The sequence below is a fragment of the Dermacentor andersoni genome, chromosome 2 (assembly GCF_023375885.2).
Source record: "Dermacentor andersoni chromosome 2, qqDerAnde1_hic_scaffold, whole genome shotgun sequence".
Lineage (NCBI taxonomy): Eukaryota > Metazoa > Arthropoda > Arachnida > Ixodida > Ixodidae > Dermacentor > Dermacentor andersoni.
Window position 1 is genome coordinate 6,452,702 of NC_092815.1, and position 14,611 is coordinate 6,467,312.

At 43.8% G+C, this 14,611-nt stretch overlaps 1 protein-coding gene across 5 annotated transcripts in view; it reads right to left on the reverse strand.

Annotated features, from left to right (window-relative positions):
- The window catches only part of mmd (disintegrin and metalloproteinase domain-containing protein mind-meld), a 206,371-nt gene that overhangs the window by 159,098 nt on the left and 32,662 nt on the right, over positions 1-14,611 (reverse strand). For 3 of the 5 annotated variants that reach the window (XM_055077571.2, XM_055077572.2, XM_050190182.3), the window contains 4 exons: positions 10,222-10,285; positions 10,088-10,148; positions 2,092-2,162; positions 743-769 (listed from right to left, as the gene is read on the reverse strand). In XM_055077571.2, the coding sequence (XP_054933546.1) occupies positions 743-769; positions 2,092-2,162; positions 10,088-10,148; positions 10,222-10,285 (223 nt within the window). The remainder of the gene's footprint in view (positions 1-742; positions 770-2,091; positions 2,163-10,087; positions 10,149-10,221; positions 10,286-14,611) is intronic. The other 2 variants (XM_072286332.1, XM_072286331.1) reach the window with 1 other exon arrangement.

Genomic DNA, 14,611 nt, shown 5'->3' on the forward strand with positions numbered 1-14,611 from the left:
GAAACGGGGCAACTAATGCATGCACCCAAAAGCATCCACCATGAGTTCCCACATCTATGCAAACTTTGAGCGCAAAAGAGTCAGTTTATCCAGAGGAGTCATGTATACCTGGAATATGCAACGCAATATAACAGAGGCACTATGTTGAACGAAAGAAATAGGTTAAAAATGTTTTATTATGTTTCGGCTTCTGTATGGAAGCTTTGTTCACAGTGCCTTAAAAACGAAACGTCTTTAAAGGTTTTCAACCTATTCTTATTGGTCGGCATTTTCGAAATTTTTTCATTCAACATGCTTCCTCCCAACCAGACGAGATGTTGTCCAACCATTGATTTCAACAGAGGCACTGCTAAAGACAAAAGTTAGCAAAATGTGGGTCCAAAGAAAATTAAAATAGGTGGGTAATGCACTATATTACAGTGTGCATGGCATTCTACACAATGCAGCATAAACAGAATGCACAAGATGACAGCCCCGTGTCTTTATCTCGTGTGTTCGCTGTTTACACTATACAGTACAAAATACTGTGAAAACACTGAGAATACATCATACTGCAAGTAGTGATAGCGATAGCTGTGGTCTATAAATTTTTGTGTGCATACCTCACTTATAGGCTGCATGCATGTGGGTCCCATCCAGCAAAGTAAACAGTTTTGTCTGTGACAGTGGGTAGTTGAAGCATTTATTTAGCTACACTTCCGAGCATGCACCAACATAATTGAGACAGTGTAAAAATGCCTACCTTGTCAGCCCGAGGCTGGATTCTAGTCTGCAATGCAAGTGCGAGCAAGCAGTGAAGTGTTACAATATTTCTTGGAGTGCAGGCGAAAACGCCCTATGACATCTGTCATAGGCAGAACATGAGACAAGGATGTGGAGACAGTACTAATGCGTCCACTAAACACATGTGCTTGGCACTATTACTGAGGTGCTGGTGGGGCATTCATACACTCTGCTTGTGCTAGGTCTCCACGCAGTTCAATATAAAATTATTCGTTGTGCAAAACTCAGTTTGGCGTCCGGTGGCAAACTGAATTTCATACAACGCAATGGGTGACAGCCCTGCTCAGACACAACTTTGTCGATCAATTGTGGGCCGTCCAGCACGCTGAGGAAGCCACCCGTGTCCAAGGACTCGAGACCATCACCTAGGCTAGGGTTAGGGTGCTTATGGCCCCAACCCACCCAAATCGCCAAGCATTTTGAATAAAGTTTTCACCCACTGTATAAAACTCAGGTTCAAATATCTGCCCTAAAGCATGTCTGCACAACAGCTCTCAAAAAGTCTTTCCGAAATTTCTGTGACAACGGGGTCCTAACGTACTGCACCTACAGGACACTGTGCTTGAAACCCAAGCACTTCTCAGGACCCTCTTGTCAAATTTCAAAGATTATGCCACCAGCAGCTGAGAATGTGAGTGCCTGGGTAACATTTTAACAGCACTGTGTCGTTTAAAGGAACACTAAAGTTAACCCTTTAAGGACGAAAAATGAGTTCAGCTCGTCGAACAAAAACATACAAAAAAGACAGACAAGACAAGCTCATCCAGCACTTCTCTCTCTTTTTTTTTTTTTTTCATGCAAGCCTAAAGACAATGTGAGCAACTGTGTTGCTCAAATCTTGATCTCAAAAGTGTAAAACAAGTTATTTCCTAGTTAAATTCACCTTTTTGACAGAAATATTTCACATCAACTGGCTTTATATGATCGTCAGAATCATTTGCACACCAAAAAAAGTGATGTCTTCTTGGCGAGCTTTCTTTTTTCATTTTTTTACCATCCTGAAAGGGTCAAGTTGTTTATTGGTTAAAAGGACTACATGGCAATTTACAGAAACTCAACTTCCCTTACACTAAAATAGCTCATGTACAAGAGAGCACTGAAATGTGACAATGACATATTGTAATTGAGATGCCAGAGCAAAAAGAAAATTCAGTTTTCATTTTTTCTAATAGTGAACCTTGTCTGCCAAATGAATGAAAATAAGAACACAGCCTAAGCTGGTCTGCTGTGTCCCTAAGAAAGCAGAGCTCTGTGGCAGCCTATTGGTGTGCACTGAATTGGAAGGTGTGCTACACATGAGCGCCTTGCCTTGTATCTGGGCGGAGGTGGGAGAGTCTTGCGGAAGTGCTTGAAGCCCCACTCGTGCATGCGTGAATTGCCTGCGTGCAGAGTCAGCACAATTGGCCTACACTGTGTCACAAGGGTGCAAGCCAGTTACATTTAGGCAGGCTAGCACACTACACAGCAGCACATACAAGTGTACTACATAACGTGAAAAAAAGCTCACTGCTAACCATGAGTCGAACAATTCAGCAGCAGATTGTCAATAAAGCGTACTGTCTTACTATAAAGGCAGGTTGGCATATGCCCAAGTTTAGCATTATCTAGCAGGCCCTGTCCCCCAACTTAACCCTGCCTTCAATGAGAAATCGCAACCATGTGAAGTTCCCATGGGCAAAAGTGAACCGAAATAGTGCATGCAAAAGTGCCTTTTCATGCTTCATGATGACACAGTGCCAAGCACCAACCACGCAGAAATGTTACAAGATGTTAAAAGGCATGTTAGTTCATGCTTCTATGGTATGAGCCAACTTGCAGTGATTACTCATGTGACGTGTCATATCCACAGGTGTATCTCCCGGATAAGGGGGGGGGGGGCAAGGAGGGCACTTCCCCCCCCTCGACTTTTGAAAGCCACCACTTTCAGCTGCATGCTGGAAAGTCCAACAAAAACACAGCTGAAGCTAAATTTTCTTTATTAATGGAGAGAGGGAGAGAGAAGCCATAAGGGAAAGGCAGAGCCACTTCATAAGTAATGCTTTTCTTTACTACGCATCCTCTGCATGGACAGCGAGGATTGTGTGCCTTCTCGGGATGCCCTGAAGCGAATGACGCGTGGGATATACCATACACATTCACGTCGCAGAGAATGCCTGGCGCTGGGCAGTTCCCGCCGCAACAAATGTCAGCTTGTGCAACTTGCATCATGTCCAGTTTTTTGGGACCGCCATATCTGTATTTGAATCAGCTTGCTACATTTAACCTGCGGGCAAGGGGGAGGTTCAAATAAAGCACTGTAATTAGCCACGCCCAGTGATTGTGTGCCTTACGGCATGAACTCATAGGATTATCAAATGCTGGAACTATTTATCTCTGTCCAGAGATAGTCGACAAAGCATACAGTCTCAGTATGTTATCATCATGAAAAGTCCAATCTATCTCTTACAGGTATAACTGTTGAATTTAGTTGCGTTATCATGACTTATCGTACATTGGCTCATGAAAATGACATTGGTCTAACATGCAAAGCCATTTCAGTACCAATTTTTTCTAAAGGCAAGTGTCACTTCTTACCACAATGCGTTGGCGGGCTAGTTGGTGCGAATCCATGAATACTTTGTTTAGCGCAAAACGACAGAGACAAGAAAGACGACAGGACAAGGCGCTACTCTCAACTGACATCATTTTATTGCGTCACTCCTTTATAGACCGCTCAAGCCAGAGGAACATGCGCAGTGAGCACCATGCGGTGGAGCCACCAACATCCGATCCCAAGAGCGCACTCATGCGACAGAATCCAAAAAACCAAATTCAGCGCTGTACAAGGTTAAGGAAGGCACACTAATGCACTGTGACCCCAATGACTGAATGAAAAAAGCTTCCGATAACTCTCGGGCGGTGGTGTCACGGCTCTTTTTCAAAATCGTGGTATCACGAAACATGGGTTTGCACTTGCATGTTTTACAATGCTGAGCCAAATGGGAACCTGTGCCTGTTGGTATGGATCGCTCATGTTCTCTAAGGCGCTCGTTAACACAGCGGCCTGACTGCCCTACATACACTTTGCCACATGACAAGGGAATCTTATAAACCACACCGACTCTGCAATCTACAAACTTCACGTGGTTCTTTTCACAATCAGGTTTTTTACTTGTTTTCGAAATACGGCTGCACAACATTGACAGTTTCTGAGGAGCGGAAAACACTACCGGAATTTGGTATCTAGTGGCGACATTCTTTAGATTGTGAGCCACTCTGTGGCAATACGGCACAACTTCAGGCCTCTTCTTTTGTGTGATGCGGTTACTTTTGTGCCGCTTCCCTTTCAGTTTCTGAAGCAATACCTCCGAGACTGACGTCACCACCACACTTGGGTAACCAGCAGCCTGCAGCCTATTTAACTGAGCAATGAAACTCATGTTCGCAGAGTGATGACAAGATTTCATTAAGGAAGATTCTAAACACATCAAAGCAATGGCGCGTTTCACAGTCTTTGAGTGCGCAGACGCGTAAGGTAACAGTTCCTTACGTGCACGTGGCGAATACATCCAACAGGCGTGGCCTGTTTGTAAGGATAGCTGCAAATCTAAAAACTGGAGTTTACCGTCCCTAGATAGCTCATGTGTGAAAGTTAAACCTTTGCCATTGTCATTGAACAGAGTTAAAATATCAGCTACCGTCACGGAGCAGTCATTGTTAGTCTGTTTTATCACAACAAGAAAATCGTCAACATATCTAAAAATTTGAACCGAGTCATTGTTTAAGGCACTCTTAAGAGCGCGGTCGACAAACGATAAAAAGATATTACAAAGAGCAGGCGCCACACATGAACCAATACACACACCATTTTTCTGGATAAAAAGGTTGTTTTCGAACCGGATAAAAGTTGCAGTTAAATAAAATTCAAGAAGGGACATGAAACTTTCCGAAGACAACCCGGTCACATTGCGAAAATCTACCTCGCCACTTTCTTCGATGCACGTCATCACACTGCGAAATAGCTCATCATGCGGTATTGAATAGTAAAGATCTTCGACATCAACAGAAAAAATGTCGGCTACTGAATGGTTGTCTTCCAGAAAGGAAACAACATCGAAAGAATCCTTTATGCCATAAGGATCGTCAATAGTTAAATGCTTCAATTGTTTTTGCAAAAAGCGGCTAACCAAAACCTGCCAACAGTTGTTTTCACTGACTATTGTACGGAAAGGCACATCCTGTTTGTGCGTTTTTGCAGTGAAAAAAACCTCTAGAGCAAGTACCTTACATTGTTTTACATTTTTCACAATCTTGGTGAGGCCTATATTTTCTAACAAAGAAATGGCTTTGCGTTTTACCTTCTGAGCTTTCTCATTTGCCAGAATGAAGTTCTGGTTGACAGCCTCAATGGCTTTTTTGTTGAAGACAGCAGACGGAGCTATCACAAACCCGCCCTCTGTGTCACTGAGTAACAGCCGAAGCTCATTGTCTCTAAAGAAAGATACTGTCCTTTTGATCACAGCTGTCGAAGGTGGCGCTCTCCCGGTGACGGTCCTACGAAGGCAGTCCACCCCATCGTCCACCCCAGTTTTTAGATTTGCAGCTATCCTTACAAACAGGCCACGCCTGTTGGATGTATTCGCCACGTGCACGTAAGGAACTGTTACCTTACGCGTCTGCGCACTCAAAGACTGTGAAACGCGCCATTGCTTTGATGTGTTTAGAATCTTCCTTAATGAAATCTTGTCATCACTCTGCGAACATGAGTTTCATTGCTCAGTTAAATAGGCTGCAGGCTGCTGGTTACCCAAGTGTGGTGGTGACGTCAGTCTCGGAGGTATTGCTTCAGAAACTGAAAGGGAAGCGGCACAAAAGTAACCGCATCACACAAAAGAAGAGGCCTGAAGTTGTGCCGTATTGCCACAGAGTGGCTCACAATCTAAAGAATGTCGCCACTAGATACCAAATTCCGGTAGTGTTTTCCGCTCCTCAGAAACTGTCAATGTTGTGCAGCCGTATTTCTAAAACAAGTAAAAAACCTGATTGTGAAAAGAACCATGTGAAGTTGATAGATTGCAGCGTCGGTGTGGTTTATAAGATTCCCTTGTCATGTGGCAAAGTGTATGTAGGGCAGTCAGGCCGCTGTGTTAACGAGCGCCTTAGAGAACATGAGCGATCCAAACCAACAGGCACAGGTTCCCATTTGGCTCAGCATTGTAAAACATGCAAGTGCAAACCCATGTTTCGTGATACCACGATTTTGAAAAAGAGCCGTGACACCACCGCCCGAGAGTTATCGGAAGCTTTTTTCATTCAGTCATTGGGGTCACCGTGCATTAGTGTGCCTTCCTTAACCTTGTACAGCGCTGAATTTGGTTTTTTGGATTCTGTCGCATGAGTGCGCTCTTGGGATCAGATGTTGGTGGCTCCACCGCATGGTGCTCACTGCGCATGTTCCTCTGGTTTGAGCGGTCTATAAAGGAGTGACGCAATAAAATGATGTCAGTTGAGAGTAGCGCCTTGTCCTGTCGTCTTTCTTGTCTCTGTCGTTTTGCGCTAAACAAAGTATTCATGTCACTTCTTACTTCGACAATTTCATTTTCAGGCTGTTTCTAAACAGGAGTTACACTATTACATGTTTCCCAGCAGGAGGAAAAAAAGCAGATATTTAGTATTTTGAAAAAGTGAAGGCCACTTTTTGGTGATGTGTACTGAAAATTTACACTGTGTAGGTTGCTTATGTGCTCTGAAAACAGTTACTGAATAATTGCTTTCTGCCAATTTTTATGTGTTATACATGTAATTTAGCTTTCTCCCCCGGTATCCTCAGTAAAATATGCAGGGCACAGTGTAGTCGAAGTACGAAGCAATGTTCTGATAGACCAATGAGATATGTTTGTTCTGTGTAGGTTCATTACAGCCTTTGTAGAAAGTTGCTCATTGAAGCATTCCAGGGTTTTGTACCGCCACTAATAGAAATGTTTCCCAGACTCCTAAAACAACAGCACGAAAGACGGTTGAATTCCTGTGAAAATATAGATAATTTTAAGCGCAATGCATTGCGAAACTTTCACTTTCCTGCTTTAAATGCAGGTGTTGCAGATAATTATTATAAGCCCTCATTTTTTCATGTATTTTACAAGATTCGTAGTTTGTTTCTCCAGTGTCCTCGGTGAGCTAAATAAGGCATCTTGTTTATATCTCAGGAAAATGAGGGGCATGGTATGGCCAATGTGTAGGCAATGTTCCGAATGGGTGGGTTAAATGTGCAGTTTCTGGCAGAATATGTATGCAAGTGGTCCATAGCGTTATTAGTCTGTTTTACAAAAGCTGTAAAACTTAGACAGCTGCGATGCATAATTACAACTACAACTCAGGTGAAATTTTGCGAACATAAGGGGAACAATATGCCAACTTTATTTGCGACGGTAAATGAGTGTTGATCAACTACAAGGTTAAACAGTTGTAAGCAAGTGTTCGAAAGTATCATGCTGCTGATGTTAGCTAGGTTTCCGAATGTCTCAAGCGAACTCTGCATTTCAGACAGTTATACTTTGAAGGAAGAGCCAGCATTCTAGGCGCAATGTGCCACATAGTTTTAACATTTCTGCTCATTTAGAGCCGATACAAATAACTATTGAACCTTCATCTTTTTTCTTTTCCTGCGTGATACATTAGTTTCGTCTGGTGTCCTCACTAAACAAAAGAAGGCCGCTTCATTATGCTTGGTGACGTGCAGGTGAGGCTCAAAATAGATAAGGAACTGGGGCTATCGCAATAAATTACATATGCAAGCACTCTAGGGTGTTATGAGCGTGCGCAACGAGCCAGGAAGAGTTGAGCCCGCTGCTCTGGCAAAACTATAAAAACCACAAAGATAAAATTTAGCCAAAATTGGTGGTATGCTATGGAAACTCTTTAGAATAAAAACAGGAACAGCGCAACACAGGACGAGCGAGTAAACAGGACAGGGCGCTCTGTCCTGTTTACTCGCTCGTCCTGTGTTGCGCTGTTCCTGTTTTTATTCTAAAGATGAACCAATCAGCCCAATTGAACACACTGCTATGGAAACTCTCTGTGCAAAGATAAATGTGGTTCGATCAAACACAGCCTTCGTAAAAAATTCTTGTACAAGTGTTAGAGCGAGTGATATGGCCGCTATCAGGTATGCTACCTAATCTCCCGACATAGCTGTTGCGTACAACAGATTTATATATTGTTAAAATGGGATGGGGGGCACGGTATGGTAACTGCAATATATGAAAAATTTTTATGTTCCTGGACCTCTTAGAATTGTTGCAAATAATTACTAAGCCATCGTTTTTCATTCCCTATTTTCAGGCGTCATAACACATTCCGTCTTGGTTTGAGCGCTGACCTCGTTGAACTAAACAAGGCATTTTGCTTATATTTGGTGAAAATAAAGGCAATGCTATGAGCAATATGTAGGTAAACTTCAAAGACAGGGGACTAATGAAATTTGCAGTAAATTATGCATGCAGGCAATCTGGAACTTTATGAATGTGTTTGGCAAACAAATGATTTATGCCATTGCCTTGAGGAACTGTGAACTCAACCGATGTGAAATTTAGCGGGAATTGAGTCGAGTGGGGGCAGGGAGAGAGGAAGGACACCATGGTAAATCATCAAGCCAGCAACGAACTAGCCCTTCTAAGTCTTTTAACCATGCTAAATGCCATGGTGATGTAACACATGTGTTCATGACTTACTGGCTTTTTAAAAATTTCCAACCAGAAGAGCTTATTACATGCGGGCAGAAGAGCATTACACACTGGCAAGTTTTCAAGCGGGACAGTCCCCCCCCCCACACACACACACAAACACACACACACACACACACACACGCACACATAATGACTTACTGGCTTTTTAAAAATTCCCAACCGGAAAAAGCTCCAAAGCATGACACGCAGGCAAGCAAACACACACACACACACACACACACACACACACACACACACACACACACACACACATATATATATATATATATATATATATATATATATATATATATATACGGGCAACTTTAATGTATGCGATATAATTACAAGAAACTCAAACTTTTATTGCGGCTGTTCAAAAGAAGCAGGTTTGCTGGAAATCGGGTAATAATTCTTCAAGGTAGGACACATCTGCTTTTTCTGGTGTGAATATTGCAAGTAATTTATATTGATAGTACTTCGTTATGTATAACCTCGACAATACTATTATCTAAACTAGCAATGAATTTATGCTTTAGATTTAAACACCAAGTACAATTCCTTGTTTAATTATTAAATCTGTTTGTCGCAAATGTCCATATTTTATGTGTGCTGTACTGCTGCTACTGGGTGGGATCCGGGGCCTCTCTGAGGCACTCATTGTCTTTTAGTCCTGCATCTTCTTGAGATTTAATGTACTTGCAAGAAATAAATGCAAATTCAAATAATTTTTTGGGGAGGAAGCACGCCATCTTCCGTTGCATGCAAAGAACTGGTGAAACGGGAGGTAAGGGGTGCGTCGTACTTCGGTAGCAACTGCGTGTGGGGCGGCTTCACGCGTTCGCGTGGGCTTTGTCTTGAAAGCGATCAGCTTTTGGGGCACAGTCTAGGTGGGCCGATGGCTCGTAACTTTGCGTGTGCTGTGTTCTCATCGCTCAGTTTGCATTGAAGAGATGGACAGCAAGAGGGTCACCTCGCTCGCTGCTGTTGCCGCACTTCCTCATGCTAGCGTTTTGACAGCAAGTGTCCGCAGTCATTGAGTGCGATGTGTGCATGTTTGTCTGTGCGCCCTGTCACCATGCTTGGTAATTTAGTTTACTAAGTGAGTGTTTACAAGTTCATACGGCCAATAAAACTACTGTCCTTACTTATTATGGCTGTCTAGTAATTTGCAATTTGCTATGCAATCGATGCTTTGCCTCTCAGGTGAAACTGCGACATTTTGCAATAGTAATTTGCTATATATATATATATATATATATATATATATTATGAGAGAGAGAGAGAAAGAGGTCAGACCATTTTGCGGTTTGCCACCCCCACTTTAGAAATAGTTGGCACACCACTGGTCATATCCCTGTTCTTAGCACTGTTCCACTCTAAGGAATGCCTACATCAGGGCATACAGGGCTTGCATGGATATATCCATGCCCCTCTCATATAGATAGGAGTTACCTCGTTGTCTCAAAGCCGCCAACTTTAATGTTGCTCCTAGGTGGATGTGCATTAAATGCTGCTAAGGTTTGTGTCATCTATGGAATACTCGAAAAACTGCTTGTACAATTGTGACAGGTCATAATCTAATGAGTGAAAATGCTTACCGCAGATGTAAGGGTTTTTGTTGACATTGAAGTACTTGTAGATGACGTGGGGGTGGACCCGCTGCATGGTATGCACCACAGTCAGTGAAAAGCAGCTGGGATGGGAGGGAGGTGCGCATCATCAGGCCACTCACCGAGAGGTCTCCTCCATAGAATGGATGGATGACAAAAGTCTCGTTGCGAATGTGGATGATGCCACTGGCGTTCATGCAGAAGCAATGAAAAACATGATAGAGCATTAAGGGGTTGCACCAAATCAATTAATCAAAACATAAGTTTATCTGATTTGTCTAATGCAACTTCCCAAGCTAATTAGTGAATGTGATCAAAACATAAGGGAATGACAGGTGAGAGAGAAAAAAAGACTTTTCAGGATAACAGGGCTCAATAAACATGTCTGTGATGCTATATCATGTATCAAATGTGCATTGGCTGGCGTGGTTCTGAACAGATTCAAGAGCACGGATTAGTGCCGAGCTAGATGGGACCCAAACAGAGCATACTAACTTTGATATAACTAGTGACATAAATAATTTATGCTTTAAATTGAAGGGAATGGAGGAAAAATTCCAGCATAGAAATCTAAGCATGCGATTAGCATTATTGACTGCATGTTTAACAAGCATATTGCATGAGAGGTTCTGAACTACATTTATGCTAAGATAGTGGTATGAAGAGACAGGTGTTAATGCTGAGTTATTAAGGGTGAAAGCAATGTTTTCAGTAGCATCCCTGCAATGTTTTACTCTCATGACCTTACATTTGGAAGTGTTTAATTTCATAAGTCACTTATCCCGCCAGCTGGAAATAATGTCAATGTTGGATTGCAGAACAGAAGCATCACGTGGGTTATTAAATATATGATAAAGCAAGAAATCATTAGCAAAGAGCTTAATAATAGAGTTAATGCTGGCAGGTAAGTCATTAAAATAAATAAGAGATAGTAACGGGCCCATAACCAATCCCTGCAGCACACCTGAAGTGACAGAAACAGCGGAGGAGTCATAATCATTAGTGTGGATGTATTATAAGCGGTTTGTCAGAAAGCACTGAATTTAGACTAGGATATTAGGATCAATATTGAGCTTACTCATTTTTAGAAGGAGGAAGTTGTGTGATAGAATGTCGAAGGCTCTATGAAATCTAAAAAGATGCAATCAGTTATCAAGCTTTTGTCAAAAGCTATGAAGAGATCGTTAGTAAAGGAGAGTAACGGTGTCACAAGAAAAGTACTTTCTGAAACCACTGGCAAAGGGAAAAAGACATATTTGATTCGAAGAAAGATACCAGGTTTGAGTAAATAATGTGTTTGAGAAGTTTGTAGAGTGCACTGGTTAAAGATATTGGCCTGTAGTTGAAGGAAGAATGAGTGTTACTGGATTTGTGCAGTGGAACTACCTTACCCACCTTCCAATCATCTAACAAAGTAAAGACTTCAAAAAGAGTTTGACAAGTATAATGACGCAATAAGCTTTCGTATCTGTCAGAAAATTTTAGTTTAGATTGTGACGATGCAGAACAGGACGTGCAGACAAGAGACAATGACAAAGAAGTGTGGTTGTTGCTGAGGCGCTTCAGCCGCCATGCTCTAATATCAGCTGGTGCCTTCAGCATTTGCCTTGCATAAACAACATTAGTGCTTGTCTCCACCTCGCAACATTTTGGGGGACATGCGGGGTGCCAACGCGGAGCTCTGCTGCGGTCGCCGCATGAACCCCGACACCATGTTCAACAGCCAAAGCACAACAATGACCAACTGCCCACCTCCGGTGCCGCAGACTCTGACCTCTGCGTGTTGTCCCAGCTGCGAGACCCAGGGACCTTCAATGGCATCGATATTACAGATGTTGAAGACTGGATTTCCTGGTATGAGCGTGTAAACAAAAATAATTGGTGGGATCCAATGCTAGCGCTAGCGAATGTGATAGTCTACCTCCAAGACACAGCGCTAGCATGGTACGAGACCCACGAACATGACATAACGAGTTGGGACGTCTGCAAGCAGAAGCTTCTAGACCTCTTTGGAAAGCCCTTTGGCTGGCAACGAACAAGGCGCTATCGACCCATGCTCAAACGTCAACAGAATCTTGGGTGGCATATATTCAAGATGTCCTCATGCTCTGTCATAAAGTTGACAAAGACATGAATGGGACCAACAAGATTGGCAACATCCTGAAGGACATAGCAGATGATGCACTTAAACTGCTTATCTCCAAGAAATATGACTCAGTGGATGTGATCATCAAAGAGTGCTACAATTTCGAACTGATAAAAATTCGCCACATTACGCAACAGTTCAACAGGCTACCAAATACAGCTTTGACGTCTTTGTGTGAGGAACAGCCACGTGGACCTCTGTCTGTACAAGAAAATTTGACGTGGTTAATTTGTCACAAGCTCGAAGCCATGTCTCCCACCATTCCTCATCAGCATTGCCCAGACAATGCATCTTCTGTCTCGCTTATACAGGCCGTTGTCAAACAAGAGATTTAGGCCTCCCATCTCTCTGCCCCATTCGTGATGCCGCTGTCAGTCAGGCTCGGTCCCGCCCAAATGACGCTTCCCCATTTTCCGCAGTTCCAACTTGCCGTCATAACCCGGCCGACTGGAGAACACCAGACGATAGGCTGATTTGTTTCAGTTGCATGCGTGCTGGACATATCGCTTGTCATTGCCGCCATCGTTGGTCATCGCCCCCTAGGTGGAGCTTCCTGTCCGACCGTTCAGATCAAGGCGCTCCCCGTTTCTCTGTGCGTTCATCTACGAATACCAACAACGTACCTCCAACTTTCTGAACCAGCCAGTCACTATCGCCCCTAAGTCGCCGGTCTCGTTTGCCGCAGGCCCGCCGCTCTTCTTCCCCATGTTCGTGCCACAGGAAAACTAGTCGGTGCAGCTCCAGGAAGTGACGCTGCATCAACGAACTGGCCTGCAAATCCTCTGATCACATTGCCTACCCTTGGAAGTATATTAGACGTTGAGGTGGATGGAGTCCCAGTCAAGTCCCTCATCGACACCAGTGCGCAGATATCTGTAATGAATGCCGCCCTTCGCAAAAGACTCAGAAAGGTCCTCATGCCTTTTGGCTTCATCACCCTACCACGACGTCGATAAAATGATCGCTACCGACTTCTCTCCAGCTCAAACTGAGGACCTTAGGTGCATTCTGTTTAGTTACAGCTATATTTTTTATTTCGATGACTGCCCGCTAGGTCAGACAGCCGTAGTCACTCATTGGATTGACACGGGCAATGCAAGTACCATCCATTGCTGCCTCTACCGCGTGTCTACTGCAGCATCATTCAAAGCGAAGTCGTGAAGATGCTAAAGAAGAACATCATCAAGCCTTCTGCTAGCCCATGGTTCTCACCAGTTGTCCTGGTCAAGAAAAAAGGCAACACCTGGAGATTTTGTGTTGATTTTCACTATCTGAACAAGATCACCAAGAAGGACGTGTATCCATTGCCTCCTATTGATGATGCACTTGACAGTCTACATGGGGCGAAATATTTTTCAGTGATTGACCTCCGCTCGGGCTACTGCAGATCACTGTTGCTGAGAAGATCTATTATAGATCGGTTAAGCTCGCCAACTCCTGATCCTTCCCTTCATCTCTTCTGTATTTCCAACGAAGTCCTGTACAAATGCAACTTGCGCCCTGATGGTGCTGACCTACTGCTGGCCATACTGGGGCACCTTTAATGCACTGTGCTTCAACAACTCCACAACGCGTCCACTGCTGGGAATCTCGGTGTTACTCGCCGCCCTCTACCGCACTGTGCACCGGTATGTGACTGCTTGCAACCTGTGCCAATGCCGGAAGCCCACTCCCATGGCTTCAGCTGGGCTTTTACAACCCATCGATATTCCTACTGAGCCTTTCTTTCGTGTGAGACTCAACGAACTAAGGGCAACAGATGGGTTGCGGTTGTAACCAATTACTCCACGTGCTTCACTATTACAGGAGATCTGCCTACAAGATGTGCCACTGACACCACGGATTTCCTCCTACACATCGTCATCCTGCACCATGGTGCTCCACGTCAGCTCCTCACATATTGTGGATGTTACTTCTTGTCAAAGGTCCTTAATGATATCCTCTGCCTATGCTCTACTGAACATCAAATAACCGCTGCTTACCATCCACAGACTAATGGTTTCACAGAGCGACTGATCAGAACGCTTATTGACATGCTAGCTATGTACGTTTCTCCAAACCACCAGGACTGGGACGTCGCTCTGCCATATGTCACCTTCACATACAATTCGTCCCGCCATGACAGTGCAGGTTACTCGCCATTTTAACTACTGTTTGGCCATGATCCCATTTTGCCGTTGGACACCGTATTTCCACAAGTCGATGCAATTTCTATGATGGCACAGGCCCGTCAGATTGCTCGCGCTCGCCTCACTGATTCCCAGGCTGCCCAGAAGTCCCATTACAATACGCACCATACGGATGTGCAGTATTTGCCTGGCTCCCTCGTGCTCTTGTGGTCACCATCTTGTCGTGTGGGCCAATCG